The 22,138-nt window shown below is 39.1% G+C and overlaps 1 protein-coding gene across 5 annotated transcripts; it reads right to left on the bottom strand.

Moving 5' to 3' along the window:
* Positions 1 to 869: 869 nt before the first annotated feature.
* Positions 870 to 21,475, bottom strand: LOC135483142 (protein spinster homolog 1-like). 5 transcript variants are annotated; one of them, XM_064763729.1, is made up of 12 exons: positions 21,037 to 21,475; positions 16,950 to 17,152; positions 16,380 to 16,531; positions 15,637 to 15,703; positions 15,240 to 15,376; positions 14,798 to 14,929; positions 14,148 to 14,343; positions 13,362 to 13,526; positions 12,888 to 13,062; positions 12,447 to 12,458; positions 10,906 to 11,007; positions 870 to 4,888 (listed from the first exon to the last, which is right to left on the bottom strand). In XM_064763729.1, exons 1-12 carry the CDS (start codon positions 21,410 to 21,412, stop codon positions 4,764 to 4,766), a joined length of 1,842 nt encoding a protein of 613 aa, XP_064619799.1. In that variant the 5' UTR covers positions 21,413 to 21,475; the 3' UTR covers positions 870 to 4,763. The 5 variants fall into 5 exon arrangements, with proteins under 5 accessions (XP_064619799.1, XP_064619800.1, XP_064619801.1 ...); XM_064763732.1 differs by lacking the exon at positions 10,906 to 11,007 and adding an exon at positions 9,602 to 9,703 and having other exon boundaries at positions 4,749 to 4,888; XM_064763730.1 differs by lacking the exon at positions 10,906 to 11,007.
* Positions 21,476 to 22,138: the final 663 nt, after the last annotated feature.

The following is a 22,138-nucleotide window of genomic DNA, read 5'->3' as shown; positions in this document are numbered from 1 at the left end:
CAACCGCTCGATTGGACCCCACACGTGACCGATTGGACTGGCCAATCCTATTGGTTTGCTCCTAGAGTATTCTTTTTTAGTACGTTATGTGCATTTGGTTATTATTTATGATAATTATCATTTAATGGGAACAAAAAAGCTTAGTTTACCAATATTCGTTTGGGAGATATAAATTGCATTTGGTGATCTTTAAATGAGCTTCTTATTATAGGCATATTATGATATTTCAGATGGCATTAAAAAATCTAATGGTTAACCCTTTCACTGCTAACGTTCATAGAGCCAGAGGTCATCAGTGGCTTAGGCGACAGTGCTGCCATCTAGCAGTAGCAAGTGGAACTGAAAATTTTGGACGAAGATTTCAGGTCTATTTCCTGCCGCGAGACAGCGCCACCGTCGCCTAAGCCAATTTCATCCACTTGTGTCTATATTGTATTGTACTGAATAAAACTTCATTCATTCATTCATTTCACACTGTGGATCCTGGAATCAATTGGTTTTCATGCCTTTGGAAGGTGATCAGTATCAAACTAAGGGAATTTGATAGAAATAATGACTTGCTTTAGTTGTAAAAACAGGTTCAGCACAGCCACAAGCCATCTTCTTCCCACACCAATGACAGTAGATACGATTGTTGGATGGGATCAAATACGGTGGACGAGACTTTCACCAGTGGTAGGCTCAGGGGCTTGTTCGGCGTACCACACTATTGACCTTGTCAGTTGCTCAATATAGGAGGCCTTCCTTGTACCCTTTGATTAGGTATAGGTGCAGTCACTGAACATAAGTTTTATCAACACAGTTTGCAAACTTACATTTTTGCCCAAATACCGCCAACTGGTGACATAAATCGAAACTAAGATAAGACGTACAATTTATTTTTGATTTTTTATTCAAATGCATGATAACTTTCACACACTGCACAGTTTGATATAAGATATTGGAAAACCTGCGAGTGCAGTCATCTCCTGCAGCTCAATCATTGGAAGTCCACAGCATGGTGACTGCAATGCAAATAATTGATACTGCCGCAAATTAAAACAACTGCCAGGAGACATTGTGAGACAGGTGCTGCCACCATACTGCTTTCAGCAGCAATGGAACTATGTTTGATGCTGAATGGACATATGGTCGACTGCCAATATGGCACCCACTTTTGATAATGTCACAGCAAATGTCTCTGCAATGATGAAGATAGTATTGCAAAGATAGGTGCTAAAGATACTACAGTAAACTCCCAGTAATATGTCATCATATCTGTTGAATAAGCTGACAAATGGCTATGAATACCAAAATGATTAAATCGTTATTTTTTCAGAAATAGCACATCCAAGGTGGAATATGAAGCTACCACTTGATTCTGACTTTTTCAAGCAGTCAAGTCAATGTGCATTCATGACGGTCAAAACCTGTCATTTGAAGCAGAAGATTCCTGATCAAGGCAATGTTTTATACTCACAAGGGGTTGACTGTAGTTGATAGCATGAAGCAGGTAGTTTATGATAGATAAAAACACAGAAGTATCATGTACATGTATCATGAATATACAAGCAGTTTCGTTCCAAAAGCCGAATAACAGGAAAAATAATCCCTCTTCTAAAGAAATCCAATAAATAGGTCCAATTCCTGAGACAGTAATAGTTTGAACCCATTGATTTCTCTTTATTTACAATACATAAGACAATTTTGTTACATTCTTTTCATGATTGTAGTTTGTCTGCGAGGTATTTTTCAAGTTTTGAGCTGTAAAAGCCTGATGCAGTTGACAGACACAGTGTTAGATTTTTGGGTAAAAGTTTGCACTTGAAGCATCTGTATCCAAGTATTCACTACAAGGTCAAACAAATTATCTGATAATCAAACAGAAATCCTTTTCGAATTCATTCATCTCATTAGTGACGGAGTTATACCACATTTAGCTAGGACACCTGGTGGTACCTATACCTCAATCATATGATATATGCTAACACTCAACAAGACACTAGATAATTCAAATAAGCAAGCCAAAATTAACAGCTGTAAAATCTTACTGAAAAACAATAATCTTACCCAGGTAAGAAATGCAAACAAAATAATTTAGATTTTTTCTACATATTCACACTCTAAACTCATTCAATACGGTATCTTTCCACAAGATACCTTGAAACTAAACATCATCAATTCTCTTTTAAATAAACACCATCAACAAAGTGGAGCATAGCAGAAACTGCATCTAGGTAACATTTCTGCATTTCAAGTATTTTCTACATGAGCCAATTGTTTGACAAACCAACAAAATGGTTTATCTCATAGATATCCATTTCATAAAAATATTAGTGTGACCAGTTGGTTAGTTATTAAATAACTAACCAACTGGTCACACTGTGCTTGTTTTACAATATCCCAAACGATGACTGACATCACATGAAAGCACTACAGTCCAGAACATTACGTGACATTTTACAGGAGTATGACATTCGCAAGGGCACCATGATCTTTATATTTACATCACCAGAAGAAGGAATGATATTTACATGTACATCAACGTTATTTAATACAAATCCCTTGAGAAGCAACTGTACATATTTTTATATTTTTTGGGCATTTTAATTTTTTTTGTAAGGAGTACAATATCCACACAAGAGTTGAGATATTGCACCACTTTTTTTTCATATTATACACCTCTTAGTGAAAACGCTTTATTAGGACATCTACAGGTTTATGATTGGTCATACTCTATCCAATAACTAAAGTCTAATACCACTTCAGTGTTATCTCATCACCTTAACAAGAAATGGTGCAAGTTTTCAAGATGCGACCACCAAGTTTCTGGTGTGTGACCCACTCTGGCAAATAAGTGCTCGGGGCCAAAGACAGACATTGAGTTATTGGCAAGGTCGGATTGTGCACAAAATGACCATGACGCATATAGCAGAGCACACTTCACATCCATGTGATACAATCATACCATTTCCTATTAAGTGATGCGATAAAAGAAGAGTTTCAAAAGATTGACAATATACAAATAATAGGATTAGTGACAGGATAAATAAAGCATACAAATTAAACCTCAACAAAACACTTTGTTCCATAATCTACCAAGTGTGACCAATTAGAAATGTCGATCTTTACAAGTTGGAGTTATACTGTTGTTGACATCGGTTCAAACCGTGAAGAACATGGCAGCAACTCTACCAAGTTTGTGGGAATGTATACTTTTGATCTTCATTACAGTACTTGCAGATCTCACATCGGAATGGAGCACATCACGTGTCTTCACAACATAACCAATAGCAGCTTCTTCACCAATTTAATGGTGCAGTCCCCCATGTCATTTTGATGAGAAGTCACCATTTCAAGATTTCGTTATGAATTCAACACAATTGGCACTAACATAAAAACTAACATAACTAAACAGAGCACATAACTGAATTAAATAGAAACTATAACAGAACTTTTAGTCGTGACCAGACACTTTCACACTTGCAAACAATTGCACAAATGAGTAGGACTATTTTCCACATCTATACAAAGCCAAGTTGCAACAAAAATATACAAATATTTACAAGGCCACAAGTGGCCAGTATTTACAGGTAAGTTGGCAATGAATACATACACATGATTAGGACAGTTGCAAAAGGAGCCAAGTGAATCATCTTCAATTGTTTTTCCCAACAACCATCACAATAGTTACTGTCCTTATTCATGAAGGGCAACACTGTTAGACACGGTGTTACCACTTCTTCTTGCAGACTAATAGTTTAGGATGAATTGCTGTTCTCCTTTTGTACATATAGAGTACTGTTGTGACCATGGTCAGTATATTACCAGACTTCTCCTTTAATGTTTATCAGTCTCGCGGTTTAAGACCTCTAATGACTGTTCGTCTTGGCGCCATGCCAGACAATCGACAGGCAATGACTGGTGCATGTCTACAGAATGACTGAACTACACAACCACAACAAATCAGGGTTTTTTCACACATGTCCACACGGTGCCACAAGTCACTTCAAAACTGATGCATGGAATATCAAGAAATGTTTTGTTTCTTCAGGCCAGAAAGTGAAATTTCAGATTTCCTATTGAGCCATACCAACTCAAGAGGGAAATCTTAGAATCACTATGTTCAGGGAAATGAATGAATCCCTACTTGTTCAGGCCACAGAGGGAGATCATCGATTCCTGAGCCACAGAGGGAAGATCTTAGAACACACTATGTTCAGGACATATAGCCAAGGGAAAGTTATGGGATCTCCATGTTCTCAGCACACAGGGCCTTAGTTGTTCACCTGAGTCAAAATAGCTGCCTCTAACTTGGAATAGGATTATCTTGATCACTTCGAAGTACATTTCCGCCAAAGTTGCAATAGCAATATTTGTCTTGTTTTTATATTGTGGCAGTATACAATAGTTTACTGTTTTGTCATTTGACTTTTCAGAGCTAAAATGTATGCTATTTCAATTACCAAAACTTTTGAACTTTTAGGCTGTTGGACACCACCGATATTTTGGAGAAATGAATGCTTCAAAGGAAGTATTCACCATGTACCCTACCGGTATGCTAGGCCTCAACATATACATCAATTCCATCTTGTTATTCATAATGAACAATAATCGTTGGTTCAATGTTCTCATGCCTAGTTGTAGAGTCTATTCCCAGAAAAATGACCAGGATCCTTTTCGAGGCCGCTCAGTCAGATCGGGTGCAGATAGTCCTTTTCATTCGATGTGTCCTTTGCCAAGGTGTCTTGACTTGCAACCTTTCGTTGTTCAAGTTCTTTCGTTTATGCGACCGGGTCACTGATAGTTGGGCCCTCGATTAACGTTGACTGCGTCCCGATCACCGATATCTCGCCGTGATTGAGTAAACTTTCGTCGCTTGAGCCATCGCAGATGATGTGAGGTTGTCCTACAATGTCAAATAAAGCAAAGCGGAACTTAATACAAGGAAACTCAGAACAAGGCAACATGCGTGGAAAGTGGAGAACGAAAAATGAAGAGGAAGCCAGTCTTGCTGAAATTCATGCAGCACTGAAGAGAAGAATATGTTTGGATTACTCTTTTTCTTCATACCGTCACTGTAACGAGGCAAAAACAGTTCAGAGTGCCCCACTGGAAAACAGGTGTAGTCGGATATAAAATAACTCAACAGAACTGTGACTACTGGTACTCTAGCTGACTGGATAATGTCATATTCGTCCTAGTTGACTGGACACCTAGTCACAGCCATTCCTAGTTGCAGGGATCATAGCCACCTCAAACAGTATTTAAACTTCTTATGAGCAAACAAGAGATTTTATTGCTGTGTGAAAACACTAAGTTGCTTGACACTTCATCAGCTTACATACATAGGAAAGACAAATACTGAATTTTAAGGTATACTAGAACAGTAATTGAAAGAAATGAGATAAGACAGGGAGGCAGATGGAGAATTTTCATGGAGATATAAGTGTGAGAGTTTTGAAGATTGAAAAGTTTAACTGAGATGAAGAATCACATCATCTTTATTTCCCCATTAGTTACAAGTTTCAATATTCTCAAAGTCACAAAATAGCTCATTACCAACTCAACATGGAAAGGAAGTTTACATACTTAAAGCAGACGACAGTTAACACCTTGGGTATCCAGGAATTTTCACTGAATATCACCAGCGGAAAAGACTTTGGTTCAGGATCAGTCCATCAGATAGAGTTAGTGTAGTTTATATCGTTTCAAAGAGACGATTGCCACTGTCGATGGGACTCAGAACAGTTGAAGGCGAAAGACGCAAATCTACAGCATTGGGCACCCAAGGTGATAAGAAACAAGGAAGTTTTAGAGCAAACAAGATTGACATGTTTTTAGATACTGACAACACTTCAGAGTTCAATCTCAACAACCAATATAGTAATTTTGATAATAATTTGCATATTGACAACATTTAAAAGAAGTTTTAGATATTTATTCATACAATTTTCAATCATGATAATTGGACTTATTTCCATAATACAGATTCACAACAATTTTCGTTTTTCTTTAGATAATTAATTAACTTCATCTTAATAGAATACCATGCAAGGACTGGCAAGATTGTGCTATGTCAGGAAGTATGAGAATAAGGTGTTCAGATACTGTGTGTGGGCAGTATGAGAGGCAGACTAGGGTTACCTGGGTTCCTACAAATATCATCCTTGTCCCCAACACCCCTTTAAACATTACTTCAACAATCACATGTATGCCCAATGACTTTATTTCTCCCACCCCAGCGAATTTGCTACCCAAGGAAACCCTGGTGGCTATGATCAGCATCAAGCCTGTCAGCACCTCAGCACAACTGAAATGAAACGTCAAGTCATGCGATATTTAGGCGAAATAAGGTGAAAATGAGCACATTTAGGACTTAAGGCGATCAATCAAGGGTCTCCTCCACCAGGGTCGTCTGTGTTCCAACAAGGGACATGACACCACCATTTTCGTAGAGGCCACCTTCAGGGGCACCGAGCACTCGGGGTTGGCCTGAAAAATGATGTAGAAATGGAAAAAGGCGTGAGTTGTCTGTTGCAAGTTCAGACTCCTGGAAGAGAAGACTCCTGGAAATGATCGAAGGTGCCATTAGAATGATAACTAAAACAATTGAAAGTCAATAAACTGCACAAGGACAACTTGTTTGTCATCAGTAGAAAGTTTAGAGGCAACGCATCCAAAAATACTTGCTTTTGCCCGCCAGCAGTCTCAGTCTTACTGGTTTAGCACTTCAGCACGATCACCAGAGCTGCCAGACCAGTGGGACTTTTGAGCACTACAATTGCATAGCCGGCTTCAGTGCCTGGGGCGTTTATAGTGATGCAGAGACTTTCTAGACAGTTCATTGACTTGAGGTGGTTACGATAGGAAAATTACAAGCGAAAGCAATCGTTGCCACACATAACTGAACTAAATGGGTAAACATAGAAACATAGATGACTGCAACTTTCAAATTTTGAGTTCAATTTTCAAATTTTTTAACCAATGGGTTAGACCTAGAAGATTGGAAAACTGCACAAAACAGAGTTGAGTTAGTTTACTGAAGTTTGACTTGAGGATGTAAAATATAGGAGTGTAAAACAAATGCAAGAAACTTGGAATTTCTGAAGCAAAATGACCAGAAAACCTCATCCAAATATATCATTAGAAACTTAATCATAAATTGCGGAATACTTGAGGCACACGACCAGCTTATTTTTCAATATTTGCTGACATTATGGTCAGAAAATGAACCTTTTGGTCCCTTGGCCGAGCGGTGGTCAGCCTGACCAACATAGATGGATTGGATCCCTGCAGCAGTTTCATAATTCTGCTTGGTCTAGAGAAAACACTTTTGTTGTTCCTCAGAATTCCTCATTTATAAGGGGAAGCAGAGAAAGGAAAAGGTTGGGAGAAAAGAGTGCTTGCAACATAAAATTGAAAGAAGACATTTACGCTAAAGATCGATTGAGAGTCATTTGATTTTGGGAGTCAACTTCATTCTGAACATCTTCTTTCATCAAACATTCCCCAGATTTCTTTTCTCCCAAACCATTGGAGATTATTTTAAAGATTATCATAATTCATCAGGAATTTGAACCTGCTGAGCAGAAGTGAGCCAACCTTCACTCAACATCAGAACATTCGGGATCCTTCTGTACTAGCTCGATAGTTTCGCCATTCTCATTCTCAACTGAAAGGAATACAGGAACAATTATTCAAATCTGGCATATGTAGTCATTCCTACCAATCGTGCAAAACTGACCATACAACTTGTCCATATGCAATAAAGTTAAGCATATAAACCATCCGGGGTGAGGCAGTAATGATCAGTTTTTTTGTGCAGACAGCAGTTTTTTTGGATGAATTAGAAAATGTGCACAGGCATTCTCCCATTGTTATGTACATACACATACTTCCTGGTGTATATCTGCAGTTAGCGACTGTTATCGGTGCAGAACTAAACACAAACACATACATCATCTCCAAGGTGCATAACTGATCAAGGAAGAGGATATCAGCCTGTGATTGGTATTGATTCAAACACCAATATATTTTGCAAGATGGGGAAAAAAGTGGCATCAAAGTGAAAATGATCACAACTTTAGTGCAATATGTGGAACCCAAATGGGGAAAGGAGAAGACAGGGCCAAAAAACAGCCCATCTTGGTCTTACCGCACACATATAATTTAACTTCAAGGCCAGGTTTTATGTCATGGCCAACTGCCTTCAGCACCTTCAGTTTCAAGAGTATTTCCTCTTCTAAATCAAGTTTATCTAAAAGGGTAAATTTCAGTTTTACTAAGTAAGATGCTTTACTAAGATGCCTTTCTAATGCAAATGCAAATCAATGGTCCAAGCATTTCATTCCAGTTCCACCATTTTAGTTTCAAGTTATGCATGGCAATGCAGCAACAGCAATAACAGAATAATCAAAATATATGAGGAAAAAAATACATTTCGTGATAAAACTGATAACAGATAACTGGTTGAAAATGGGAAGGGGAGATATCAGTAGTTCATGTACATGAGTGATAATTGCGGCATGCTGACCTACAAAGAAAACTTTGTTAGAGGTTTTATTGATCAGTAATTCAGAAATACAACAGGCCATCCATTATGGAAGAATTTAGACAAGTTGTTTGAGATGGGACTGGAGGGTCAGGTTGGGGCAAGTCATGAGGTGGGGCAGGTTGTGGCTATAACGAATGGCCTAAAAATAACACATTGAGCGTATGCAATAAACTGCGGTCGGGTCAGGTGTTCATGCAAATATGAAATTTGCGGTCTTTATTTGATGGAGTAAGACAATGTTCTATGCAAGACTAACTTTCTAAGAGAAGCTTTGCATTCTTTTGATGGAAATTGGATGAAATTCATTTAAAGCTACATGCATGATCTAATCAATTCAGCTAACATAAAATGTGCTTTCTAAAGCAGACTGGGTGCATGGGTGGTTGTGCAATACAACTACAACGAAGAGGTTTACGTATGGTTGTTCAACACAATATACAATATATTCCCTAGTTAACATAAAATGATACCAGTCTCGAGTCTCCTATCATAATTACAATATTACATGGCTCTATCTTTCTTTCTTGTGGTGCCAACCAGTTTGAATTAAGTAATTTTTAACAGACCAGAGAGCAGGAATTGGTTATGTTAATTGTTTGATGGTTTACTGAACACTTGGGGAGTCAACCTGGATCTTTTATTAAGGTTTTCAGAGGGCCATCATGCTTAGACTGACAATATACAAACCACATTGTTCAAAGTCCCATGATTTTAGAGTTCGGGTTTTGATACAAAAAATTTTTTGCCAGATTTTTTGCCAGATTTTTTGTTTGTTCATTGGACACAGAAAGCCAACTACAGGGAACCTGAGAGCAGGGTAATTTTGACTATCGCACTATTAAAGTCAAGACTAGGATTAAAATATACTGACCCACAGATTTTTACGTTACTTCAGTTGTGCTTTTTCATGCGTTTGGATGGGAATTGCGTGATAATGCATATGTACTTCCATTTGGTAAGGAAATGGCAATATAAAAGCATTTGGCTCAAGACAATCATGGTCAAATACATGAAGGAAAAATCAATCATTAGCTTCTTTGTACAGCATCATCCATATCTCCTTACCAGGATTCAGGAATCACTTAAAATTGTGATCAGGAATTAATTCATCCTCTGAAGTAGTGGATGTTGGTCGAACATCATCATTTGACTCATCATTTTCAGCACCTAGCATCAAGAAGACAGATTAAAGGAAACTTACCAGGAAACGCTTATGAAAATGGGGAGTTTTGAACGGCCCGGTTAAAACCTAAGGTGCCTTCAATAGCTTCAATTTGACTTTATCAACGAGTGGGTGTCCCAAAACCAGACAACTGATCGAGCTTATTGTTATTATAGGTTGGAAGATATCTTTGACGTAGCAAACTGCAAATATCTAACAGCCCTGTTAGTGTTATTTTTCAACTACATCCTAATGAGGTTAGATGATGATATGTTAAGTGCACTACAGTTCATGTTATTTTCAAAGGATTCTAGCACACTTTGATAGCAAAATAGCACTGCACCTCTATTTGGCTGCAGCGGTCTTGTTTGCTTTATCAAATATGGACATCGCCATTGAGTTGCACATGCTGTGTTCAATTCTAGAACGCAGCAATGGATGAAGGAAGTTTTCAGCATGTTTTGTGAGGACAACTCATCAGATTTTAGGTGTGATAGAATTGAAATTGACTCTGCAAGAAATTGAAATTGACTCTGCAAGTGCAATGCAATGTTAATTCCTTATCTAACAGCTGTTAAAAGAACAAGTCAGTCGCAGTGCCTGTGTGTGCACAAAAAGTCACCAGTGATTTCTCGAAAGTTAGCTCTAATGAATACTTTGGCAGCCTTTGGTGCAGAAGGAGATCTCGTGCATGCACATCTTGACAGTCACAACAGCTCACACAAGATGTCTCACAGTGACAACACACTGTATGGCAAACAGCACCAATTTTGGAATAGTTCCTCAATCCAGAATCGATGCAAAGACATCAAAATGTCTCTTCACCCCTCAAGACGTCATATTACTTTTTTCAGTCATGTCAAAAGATCCAATATCACACATATTGACATAATACGATGATATACAGTGGTTTGCCAGTTGAAAGCCCACCAGTCTAAAGATTTCGTGAGAGCCCAACTTGGTCATATGCTATTATGGTGACATAATTTTGCAGTGGACCTTTACAGAATTTTCCAACAACATCACAGCACAAAAGATCCTTCTCCTACAACCAAGGGTGCCTTTTCAGTTCATCAAACCAACATATATACCCTCCAAGAAAACCCTGGTGATGTCTAGGAAACCATCTTGAGAACCTAGCCTTTCAGAGCTTGTTACTACAATATGTAAGCACAGCACACCAGAGATATTCACGCAGGTACTGTACCGAGATAAACGCGATTTTGACTAGTCTTGTACTCGAGCATCATTCCTGTATTTTGACCATCCTCGGAGCTATAAGTTGCGGTCGAACCCGTAGAGGGTAACCCTGCAGATAGGAATGGTAGCAATGACACATTGAGGTAAGGGCTGAAACCTTCAAGCACGACTAAGCTTGACTTGAACTGAAGACGTGGGTCCAACATTCATATCTGCTATAAAATTTTCAGCACAAATCTGCTAATTAGAAAAAATACATCTCCTTTTCAATCAGACAGAACAACATTTTGTAAATCAATCAGCAGTTCCTAGGACATTCCATTAAACTAAATCTGCCACTGTTGTTGTAATTTTTTGTATTTGTAAAAGAATATCAGAATGAAATGGAATATTATTTTTAATTAAGTTCTCAATCTTAGATATGAAATACTCTTGTCCCAGGTGGATTAAACCTCCCTACTCAATTTTAACAGCTTTTCTTCCAACTGAATATAAAAATGTGGACGTGGCCTTGAAGGCCAATAGAATGAAAGGGAAGTGTTCATGGCAAACATAATGTGCTCATGACACTCAAAGCCAACAGTCAGTGCATAAGACAAGAGTTAGTGGGAATTTGTACTGATCAATAGTGTACAATCGGAAGAAGTGTGTACCATGCATCATTCACAAAAATCTGAAAGGTTATGTTCTGGAGTGAGTGACCTGACACATGATAAAATGATAAAACACAAGACAGCACTCGATGCTTTAGTAAACACAAAGAGTTGTTAACACTTATGACTAATGCCAATGAGATGGAAGTATATTATTAAGAGAAACTGACAGAAGGAGCAAGGCAAAGGATGCCAGGCTCTCCGCAATAAATTGTTGACCCCTGCTTTAAGTAAAACTAAACTATATGCACAACGATGGTTAAAAAAACATGACTCGCACAGGGGGTTAATAGTTCAAGGGATATAATAGAAGGTTGAATCTCAGTAACGGGTAGTGCAACACTGTACCAACAATTCAACTTCCTGTTATAAAACTAATAATAGTTTTTCAAGGACAAGATATCATCTTGCTATGAATTTGTTTCCTGGTCATCATGAAATGATCATGCAGCAGCCATATTGGCCATCAAAATGACAAGCAGTCTGACAGACATGACAGACGTCAAACTGTAATGCTGTGTCAGTTTGATGTTGATACACTGCTGGTCATTGTCATGTCATGTCCAAAGATGGCGGATTCTTCGAAATCATGTGACATATGCGATGACAGTGAAGAACCTTTTTAAGTCAAGAACTTTCTTATAGTCTTCTTGACTGGAAGATCTGGTACCGGTAGCAAAGATGCATTTCTGAGCTCAGGCTTTGGCTCAGTTGCCACGCCGAATCATTTCTTGATTTAAAGAACAGTCAAGATTTCTTCAAATTTCAACCCTTTATGGGTCAGACCAACATGATATCTCTAAATCATAAATGTGTATAATTCTAAAACCAAGCTGTCGTTAATTAGTGCGGCCTAGTCAGGGTTACTCGAGAGAAATGAATCGGGATTACAAACCTGGGTCTCGTCCTAAATAGCAAGATAAACAAGCAAATAAACAAAACGCACAAACAGTCCAAAACAACATAGCTAATTTAAAACTAGCAACTACGAAGACCATGCAATGAATCTGATCTTCTTATCAAGGTACTGGGTCCTTCACAATGAACTAAACTAACAGCTGAGGGGGAGACATTTTAAATCGGTTGGTGTTGTATTTCCAACTTTTTCTTGAATGATTTTGGCGAAACTCTCCCAACCTGAAAACTGATTTTAGGAATGGTCTTGCGTCCGTGGGTTTCTTTCAATTCAACCAAACAGACACATCCAAAAGATTTTGGATGTTTTTGAGAGGAAACAAATGACTTTTTCCAATCACCAGGACCAGCAGCCGACCCTAGGGAGCCGATTCGACTCATATGGCTCATTTTGGAAATATACAAGACACTTCATACATACCCTTTATTATCATCTCCGCTTTGTGTTTGTCCCGCTGTATGAACAGGGCCGTTGCTAGGAAACCGGCTCCACCTAGCACACAAATGAATGCTGTACTGTACAGGGCATACTGAAGACTGACGTAATCTGTATAAGCTGTCACTGTATCATGCTGTGCTTTGAGCATATCAGAAATCTGAAAGATGAAGAAAGTATACTAAATATGAGTGACGAACAAACTCGGTGGGAACACATCAGCCATGAAAGACATGGTCATTCTCAGCCGGAGTTGAGCTTCCCAACTTCCTGATTTTTCAACACTAGTCACAAGGACTTTAAGACTCAAGATTTAAGAAGGAGACAGTGCTAAAGGTGTTTATTAAAACTTAAACTGCCACCTTTGGTATTCAAAATGTTTCTCGGAATCTTGGTACAGTATTTTCTCGATGCGCGAATGGCAAACATTTTAAGTTGTGTCAAAAAGTCTCAACCTACCACTCCGATGACGTATGGACTGCCAGCATCACCTAATGCATGTGACACTAAGATCTGGAATGCCTCAGCTGTAGATCGCCTCGTTGGTATTACCACATATAATAACATATCAGCCACGATCGACCAATTTAAACATAATAACGTTTCACCAATAAATATGAGGCACTGAAAAGGAAGGGAAGGAAATATTATATAGTTATCGGCATAATAGTTCACCGTCCCATTAAATTAAAAATATTTTGGAGGGTTTCTCATTCATCTCTTCACTACTGGTTTATATTAAATAACATGGCGGGGGGGGGGGGGGTGGGGGGTGGGTTGCACTGATCAACAACACAATAGTTAATTTCATCTCTTGGGCAAAGTCCAAGGTAGCCTACATGTATAAATCTAAATATACTAGTACATATGACAAGCATATTGCCTTTATTGGGGTCAAGTTCCATAATGTGACATGTACAGTTTTGATACCTTGATTTTATTCGGGTCAACAACTGTTTTCAACAACTGCAATGGCAACTATGGAACATTGTCTCATAAGTACAAAAACGCACAATTAGACAACTATAAATATTGTTAGAAATCACTGACCACTGATACAGGACAGACCTCGGGCAAAAGTTCATCAAAATGTTCATTATTCAAATAAACCAGAGATAAAGTTATATCGATGTAGACCAAAAAAGTAGGGTGAACTTTTTATCACTATGCCAGAACAGGACATTGTTTTTTTTTAATTATGAAATAATTAACAGAATATTTGTTGACAGGACTCCAATCACTCACCCATGTGGCAATGGTGTTATATTTAGACATCACAAGAGCAAAGAATAAGAATGGAGTACAGGCCAGCATCCCAAATGCACACACAAGTGGGTCAGCTCGTGGGTTAAGACGCCTTAAACGTCTGGCTGATTCCGCACCGAGTCCAACACCAATGAATCCTGCTAGACACGTCACAACACCAAATATAAGAGCCACTCTGAAACAGAAGAAATATACGGTATCATTTTCATAATCTTTATACCATCAACTGCTTTAAAGTTTCTATAGACACTATCTAACTCCAAGGTTCTTGAAATCGCTGCTTACATGTTTGTAAAAGCAGAAGAATGGAGTGATACACCAGGGGACGAAATGATTGAGACCGGAAGAGCTAGACACCTTTATGCAGGTTTATACAGCGGGGCCACCTGTTTGAAACATGCACTATGCGTAAGAAGCATGTAGGAGGTGTGGCACTGGATGAAATGTTCACTGCGTGGTACTGCGAGGCATTTTAGTTTTGCGTGACAACTGAATGAGTGAAGACCAAACTGACGTCACTAAACGTCTGAACCTTGTTGACTGAAGGCTGACTCAAGTATAGGCGTCAGTTCAAGTTCTGGGCTTGACTCACAGTAAGAGATGTTCTGGACTACCAGTTTAGTACTTACTGTGGTGCATCTGCCTGTTCACCTGTTAGCACTGTTATAGAGTTTTCCATGAAGAGTGGTGCCCAAAAGGCAAGGGCACCGGTGGTAAATGCAACACATGTGAATCCGAACGTGGAAAGCATAAAACTTTTACTGAAAAGCAACACAAAACCATTACTAGAGAGATCCCAGTAATTTTTGTCGAAATTTCAGTTCGTGGTCTCGTACATACAGTTCTACCCGTCCCATAGGCTCATGTAAGCATCACCCCGAAGGAGGTAAGAAACCATGGTAAATCCAACATCCAATTTGGTCAAGTAGAGTCCATTTAAAATCTACAACTTGGTGAGATCAATGATGTCAAGAGAGATGTGCTGGGACGCTTTTCATTTCAAAATTGATAATAATTTGAATTCTACCATATAAGTAATGATAATATTGTATAGTGTAAAGACTGACTTACTTCTTGCAAAGTTGTTTGACGTCCACAAACCAACTGGTTGGTGTTAAATGGACACCGCCCTCAGATTCACCACGGGCCGGCTCATACACCACGAATATGATAAGTACACAACAGACCAACCCTGCACCGGGCGTTACCTGGAAGAGGGATGAGAATTAGACACCTATTCTTATGGGAAATGACCAGTCTCCACTCTCGGACAAAGTATTTTTGAAATAAAGTACTTAGGGAGAAGACTTTAGCAGTATGCTGCAGTAAAGTCAAATAACCAAGACATGAGGGGGCTTTGGACTCAAATCAGCTTCCTCACACCTGGGTGTTGCAACTGTTCTTCCCCTGGTAACTACTGTTGGTAAACGATGACACAATCATAAAATAATACAGCAACTCCACTCACCCTCAAAGCCCAGTGCCATGAGCCTGCTGCATCAGCAACATTTGAGCCTACTATGTACCCAAGTCCACTGAAGCAAATGGAAGGTGGAAAATATTAGAATGTTTAAATTAATGTCATAAGGAGAGTAAAAATGTTATAGTTATACATGTATACAGTGGTTGTGACCCAGCATCTTTTCTGCTGCAATGCCAGTGTCTCTACATATATACAGCTTTGAGGCTAAGTGTACGCCAGATCTCTTCCTATTATCATGTGTACATAGGCCTTCCATACCAAAATGACTTTTGACATGCTGGTACTGATGTGAATGGGCTGGGTTCAGCTGTTACAATAAGATATTTTCCAAAGATCAATACTCCTAGTCCTATATTCTACAACCAGGCAGTACCACTACCAGGTGGCACAATTTATAAGATTGCATCAGATAGCTAGAATTTATGTCTCAGACTATATAAATGGCACCAATGTGTTAAATTTTCTAAGGACTGGTCCATTTGCAAACCTGCTAGTCTGCAAGCCAAATTAATAGCAAGGGTTGTCACAGTGGTTATGTTTGACTACAAATGGTGCCAAGTGTGGATTAAAGTTTAAGAGATTTAAGCTTTATCGTATAATGAGTTATACACCAAGGTTATACACCAAGTTCATGAAAGGACATGACATTTCAAAAGCCAACCTCCAACTCAAAGGTCCTGGCCCTGGGTCAAACCCTTGGCAGTACACCAAGATTCTGAAGGACCTACCTTCCCACTGGAATGGCAAAGTAGAATACTGCCAACATTTTGGTCCTCATTTCCTTCACAAAGAGATCAGCTATAAGAGTTGGAGCAATTGTGGAATAACTGGCTTCACCGACACCTACGCATCCCCGTAGAAGGATGAACGCCCAGAAATGCTGAAATTACACCAATATGATACATGACACAAGAAGTATGATTATGATTTTATGAAACAGTACAGGATACAAACAATGAAATTTGAATGCTCAACTGCAGTCTGATTCTCTGGTTCTCTTGGTATACTGGAAATACACATTGATTATCAAGAGAACCCATAGCCAATACAAAACGGTACCATTTTTACGCTTGGAGCTACATTTGTAATAGCAGTGGACATTGAAATACAGTGGTTGGCATTAATGTTATGTTTTGTAATGTGTAGTTATCTTTATGATTAAACGGCATTCAGCTTCCAAGTACCAATCACATCTTTGTACAAATCACACTAGGGAGCACACTTTTACTTCTCACTAACACTTCATGATCATGAGACCTGCCTGTACAGTGAGTAAAGCATGAATGAAACAAACTCACGTCTGCTGGGATGAAGGATCCTGCCAGCGTCACTGCAGACCAGAAGAATATACCAAAGCACATAATGATTTTTCTGTTGTAACGATCACCGAGGTAGCCAAATATGGGAGACAGGATCATGTAACTGCAGATGAAGGCAGTCTGGAGCAGGCCCGCTGTTGCATTGTCAATGTTGTAGTAGTCCTGTACTTGTTTTAATACACCTGAAGGATAAAAATAATATGGATTTGATTGAGCAGTCACATTGACAAGAGTACAATACACAAGAGATTGCTGTGATCAATTTCAGGCCAAAAATTTATTGGAGGCATCGAAGGCAATTGCACCCCATACCCCCTGATACCCTCCCAATTGCCTTGAAGTTGATGCCCGTATTTTAAAAAGTATATCAATTATCATATCATCAACTTGATCGGCCATTGACTTTTCTTTTATAACTTCCATTTCATGCATGTCATGCGTATTTGTTTGATAAATCACCGTAGCACGGTAGTGTTAAACAACTTTCTTCTGATGCTTGGGTGTAAAGCCATTATTCACCAAAAGTGTCCCCTGACAATGACGAGAGCTGTCCTCTAGTCGGAAGGCATTCCAGCCGTGTCCTCACTCAGGGTAAATCTCCGGTCATGCGAGACACATTTTGAAGTGAGGACACACAGTTTGCAAACCAAAATTAAAACTCATCGCCAAGCCCCGAGGCCAGAATCCTATTTAAAATCAAAATCAATCAAGTAGTTTATTTTTCAAGTTTAGAAACTTTCCTTCTTTTTTGTATACCACGACTGAAGACCACTATCGCTTTCATAAACCCAGCAACCAATCAAAACACTCCATTTTGTACACACCCAGCACACACCTTAGTACACGCATGCTATTTTAACAGAAACACTCAATGTCTGGATTCCTGCCAAAGGAATAGCTGGCAACCCGCCAACAAGATCAACGCGTTCATAGCAATGAGAAAATGGCGGCATATTCAGGGGGTAATGTCAAAAGAAATTAATGACAATGGAAGCTAGATCTTTTTAAAATAGTTGGTTGTTATCAAACAGGGTTATATATCAGCTCTATTTTGTTGGTTGTTACCGGCACACTGGGTCACTGTCAACAACAAACAAACATGGTCGGCAAGGAGCCATTTATGGTACAGTTTTCAAATAATATTGATCAACTTAGCTAAGCTTGTATTGAAAATACAAATAAGTTGATTAAAAAGATGGTGTTACTTCTCAAGTCTTTTATTGACTTTTTCTAACACTGTCACTGACAAGATCAGCAACCAGCAAAAATATGAATCAATGGCCTACTTCTAAGTTCTGGTGATCCTTTTTTTCTCTCTAAAAGTAAAATTCTTTATGTCTACTGATGCCCCTATCCACACTACACTTAATAAATACTGACACCGGGAAACAATTCATGTCATGACTGACATGAGTGTGATTTTAATAAGTTATGCATCCCAATGGACCCAACTGGTTCAGCCACATGACAGAAAAGTGGTGTGATATGAGTTAATTAGTCACGAAGAAGAAAATAAAGAAACAGTGCCATTTCCATGAAAAACAAAAGCAACACTGACATCCTTCTTTGCCAATTGGGTTAGTTTATGCCACATGATTCCATTAAATGAAAGCTGATGAGTGATGGTTGTTGAGTTTTAACATTTCTGTTGATTTTATTATGATCGGTCATTTTCATTTGGCAGCTTCACAATCACATACTGCATGTATTTGCATACATAGAACATTTACCAATAGCAGAACAGCTGTTTTCAATCCACACTGAGGACCTGTGAACTGGTATCAACTTTGTAGAGGCCAGAGCCCATGTGGAAAATATCTCACCAACGACAAACTGGTAGTCCAATATTTCAAAATCAATAGTCAAGACCTTTAAAATAAATGGAGGCCTATGTGCAGCAGGCCTACTTGTAAAACTGAAATTGGCAGCTGGTAGTCTGAGGATTCGTTTTAAATAATACTTTTTGTCAATCAAGAAAGATGCTAACACAACCCTGACTCACTATTTCATTCCTGGATAATTAGGACCAGTAGTTAGTTTTACCAGGCTACAACTCATGGTTGGAATCCCAAGCTGAATCATTTCCAAATGAACCTCACCTCAGCAACACATCACCCCAAGGCCCAGCATTTTATCTAGACGTAAATGTAATGTAGTTTCATCAACCAACAATGCCGACAGAATGGTCTACATGTAGCAACTGAATGAATGTAAAACTAGCTATGGACTAATTGCAATTTAGCAAGACAACTACATATAGAGTGCATAATTACATAATTACATTTGAGAATGCAACCTCATTCATTTATTGTTTACCATTACCAATACACCCCCATAATTGGAAATGGTTGCAAATACAAGTACTGAACTTTTGAGTTGAAACATATCTTTTTACAAACCAACAATTTCTTCCTGGGCTTAACATTCGAGCACAGGGACCTGACCCTCAGCTAAATCACATCCTTGATTGGAATCTGGGGATGAACGAATAGAGACGAACCAATTTATAGCCCTCCCCTATAGGCCGACAAGCCGATCAGACCATTTCTCGGTTGCATGAATTATCGGTACACTTGCACTAGAAACTGCCAGACTGTAACATGTCACAAATCGAACCAGAAGGCCCCCAAATAAGACTTTTAGCGTTGTAATATTATGGAAAGGGGCAATTTGCCAAGCCCTGGATTTCAACTTTACTTTACTTTTTTCCCCAGTGCCAGGAAAGGCAAATCAGAAACAGTTTTAAAGTGTAGAGGAGTTGGTTTATTCAGTCGGGGATGAGATGGGCCCCAGGAAGCATCATGCCAGTGCCAGTGGCATGATGTATACCATCATCATCTATTGGCAAGCTTTTTATAACCCAGTTTTATGAGTAGGAGGTTGTTTAAAATGATGGGGTGATGCGATAATTACATCAAAATATCAATAGATGATAATAATAGATTTTTAACTGTGCAAGATCCAGGAAGATTAGGAGTGTATTATTTTCTAACTTCTGCACTCCTTTAGCCAAAATTTTAAGGTCAATTTTATATGTGTTCAATTTATGTGTTCAACTTATGCATTCAACGATTTATTACAAAATAAATGTAAACAAGATTATGTGGCTGTGTGGTACACATTTCTCTAGTATTCTACTGTTCATTAACATTCTCAACAAAGAAAAAGGTGATTATCATAATTCGCTGGCAATAACACCAAAACACATAACACCAAAACAAATACTAAAACTACATGAATTCTTTTAAGCTTGCACCAATCTTCAGGATTTAATAACTCAATCAGGGATTTGCTATACCTTCACACTAAAGGCCTAGGCCTATAATATCAGAGCCAGGTTTGGGATTTTTTATTTTAGGCGATTATTTTATGGTGGAAAAGTTCAAAAAGAAGAGTAAGGCTAAGAAAACATACAAGAGACTGCAGACTTCAAGCGCTCACTTAGAAGTGATTTTAATCACTGTGCAAATTAAGGATCTCCCGTCGGTGGGTAAACCCAGTAATCACTGGGTCAGATATCGATCCCAGGTCAATGTGATCTCCGATTCTTGTCGCAGGCACCTGTGATGACCACTGAAAACCTTGATCCCAGATCCAGAATATCCTTATGGGTCATTCAATAAAGTTGATCGATCAAAATATCAAGAACAATGACATAAAGGTAGTAACGCTCTATTTTTTGTTTATCAACTAATTATCAAAGCCGATTTACCAAGAGCTGAACCTTCTTTTTATTGTTCACCGATAGCACCATTTCAATTACCAAAGTGTGGCACAAAGCCAACACTTGTCACTTCTTCTGGCTCCCTTCTTTTCATAAATTTCATGATTTTGGCCTAATTATTTTTAACAGGCCTGTCTGAAAGCAAATTTTTAAAAATCTAACATATTTATAAACCAATCACAACCATGCAATGACAAAGAACAACAAAGACGACTGTAAAAACAACCACAACAAGTTCGATTTGGTTGCAGCAGAGCTGAAAGTGAAAAGACCAAAACATGAGTTTCTCACTCCTGAGACGATCCCCAATGATTCACTTAAGTTCAGTGCAAGCGTACTAACCGGCAATGGTAAATCTGTCCATGTAGTTGAGAAGATTGATGAATAACAATATTGAAACCGTGATATATGCCCGACACGAGGGCTTTGGCGAAGTCTTTCTGTTCCTCTTTTCAACCACCTTCTCATCCTCTTCTTCAGGTTCCTCCCCAACACCGTTAATTGAAGGGTTGTTGATTTGTACAGTTGGGTCAGGCGTGTGAAAATGATTGCCGCTTGTCGTTCGCCGACGTGTTCGCGGCCCTCCGTTCATGCCGTTTTCCATCGGATCGTCCCCTTCATCCACCAAACTGTCATGTTCTAACGAAGAAGACATATCTTCCAAATGCACACTGTCATGAATGGGAAATAGTTTCGCGGAAGTATGTGTCTGAACCATTGAAACGGGCACAAGAATATCAATATCAACAGAGCACACATTCAACGATCACACCACCTCATCGCCATCATGATGACCTTGACCTCTATAATGAGGTGGACTCAATCCGCTCAATCCGAAAGGGTGCACTACGGCCGCGCACTTGTCTTCGTTTGCTACAAATTTGTCAAAACTGGGGAAAACGTGCATTTTAAAGAAATTCCGGCGCGAAATTGTGACAAAGGCTCTCTCAAAAGATTACTTAAGAGCTTCTGAATACCCCGCTCATATACAAAATGCTAATAACTTTTTCCCAATGTGCCGAAACGTTTGACTTCAATCGGAGGCCGAGGAAAGGCTCCTGGCCGGTTTTACAGTGCAAGGTTGAGGAATTCGGGTCCGGAGCGGCGCACAAAGCACCAGGGGGGGGGGGGGGGGGGAGGGCGATTTTTCGCGGAAGAAATTGGTGCTCAACCGGTTGATTTATATACCGTGACCCCATGTTGTATCAAAAGACTTTTGCCAATGAGTAGGGCCTACCGGCGTAGCGGATCGAAGCCTATTTTTTTGAGTAATGAGACAGCTGCACTCTGAATTCTGTCCTCACTCAAGGCAAATCGGGTCTCTTGTCTTCCTGGATGAGATCAAGGGATGAGATAATACTTTGAGATGGCTTATCAGGTGTGGATCTGCTCGTGCTGCCCTTGGCTCTGGGTGTAACAGCATATGTTATCTCGCCAGGTCTGG

This window comes from Lineus longissimus, chromosome 2, assembly GCF_910592395.1.
Source record: "Lineus longissimus chromosome 2, tnLinLong1.2, whole genome shotgun sequence".
NCBI lineage: Eukaryota > Metazoa > Nemertea > Pilidiophora > Heteronemertea > Lineidae > Lineus > Lineus longissimus.
The sequence above is the reverse complement of the archived record's forward strand: the minus strand, read 5'-3'. Positions and strand labels throughout refer to the sequence as shown.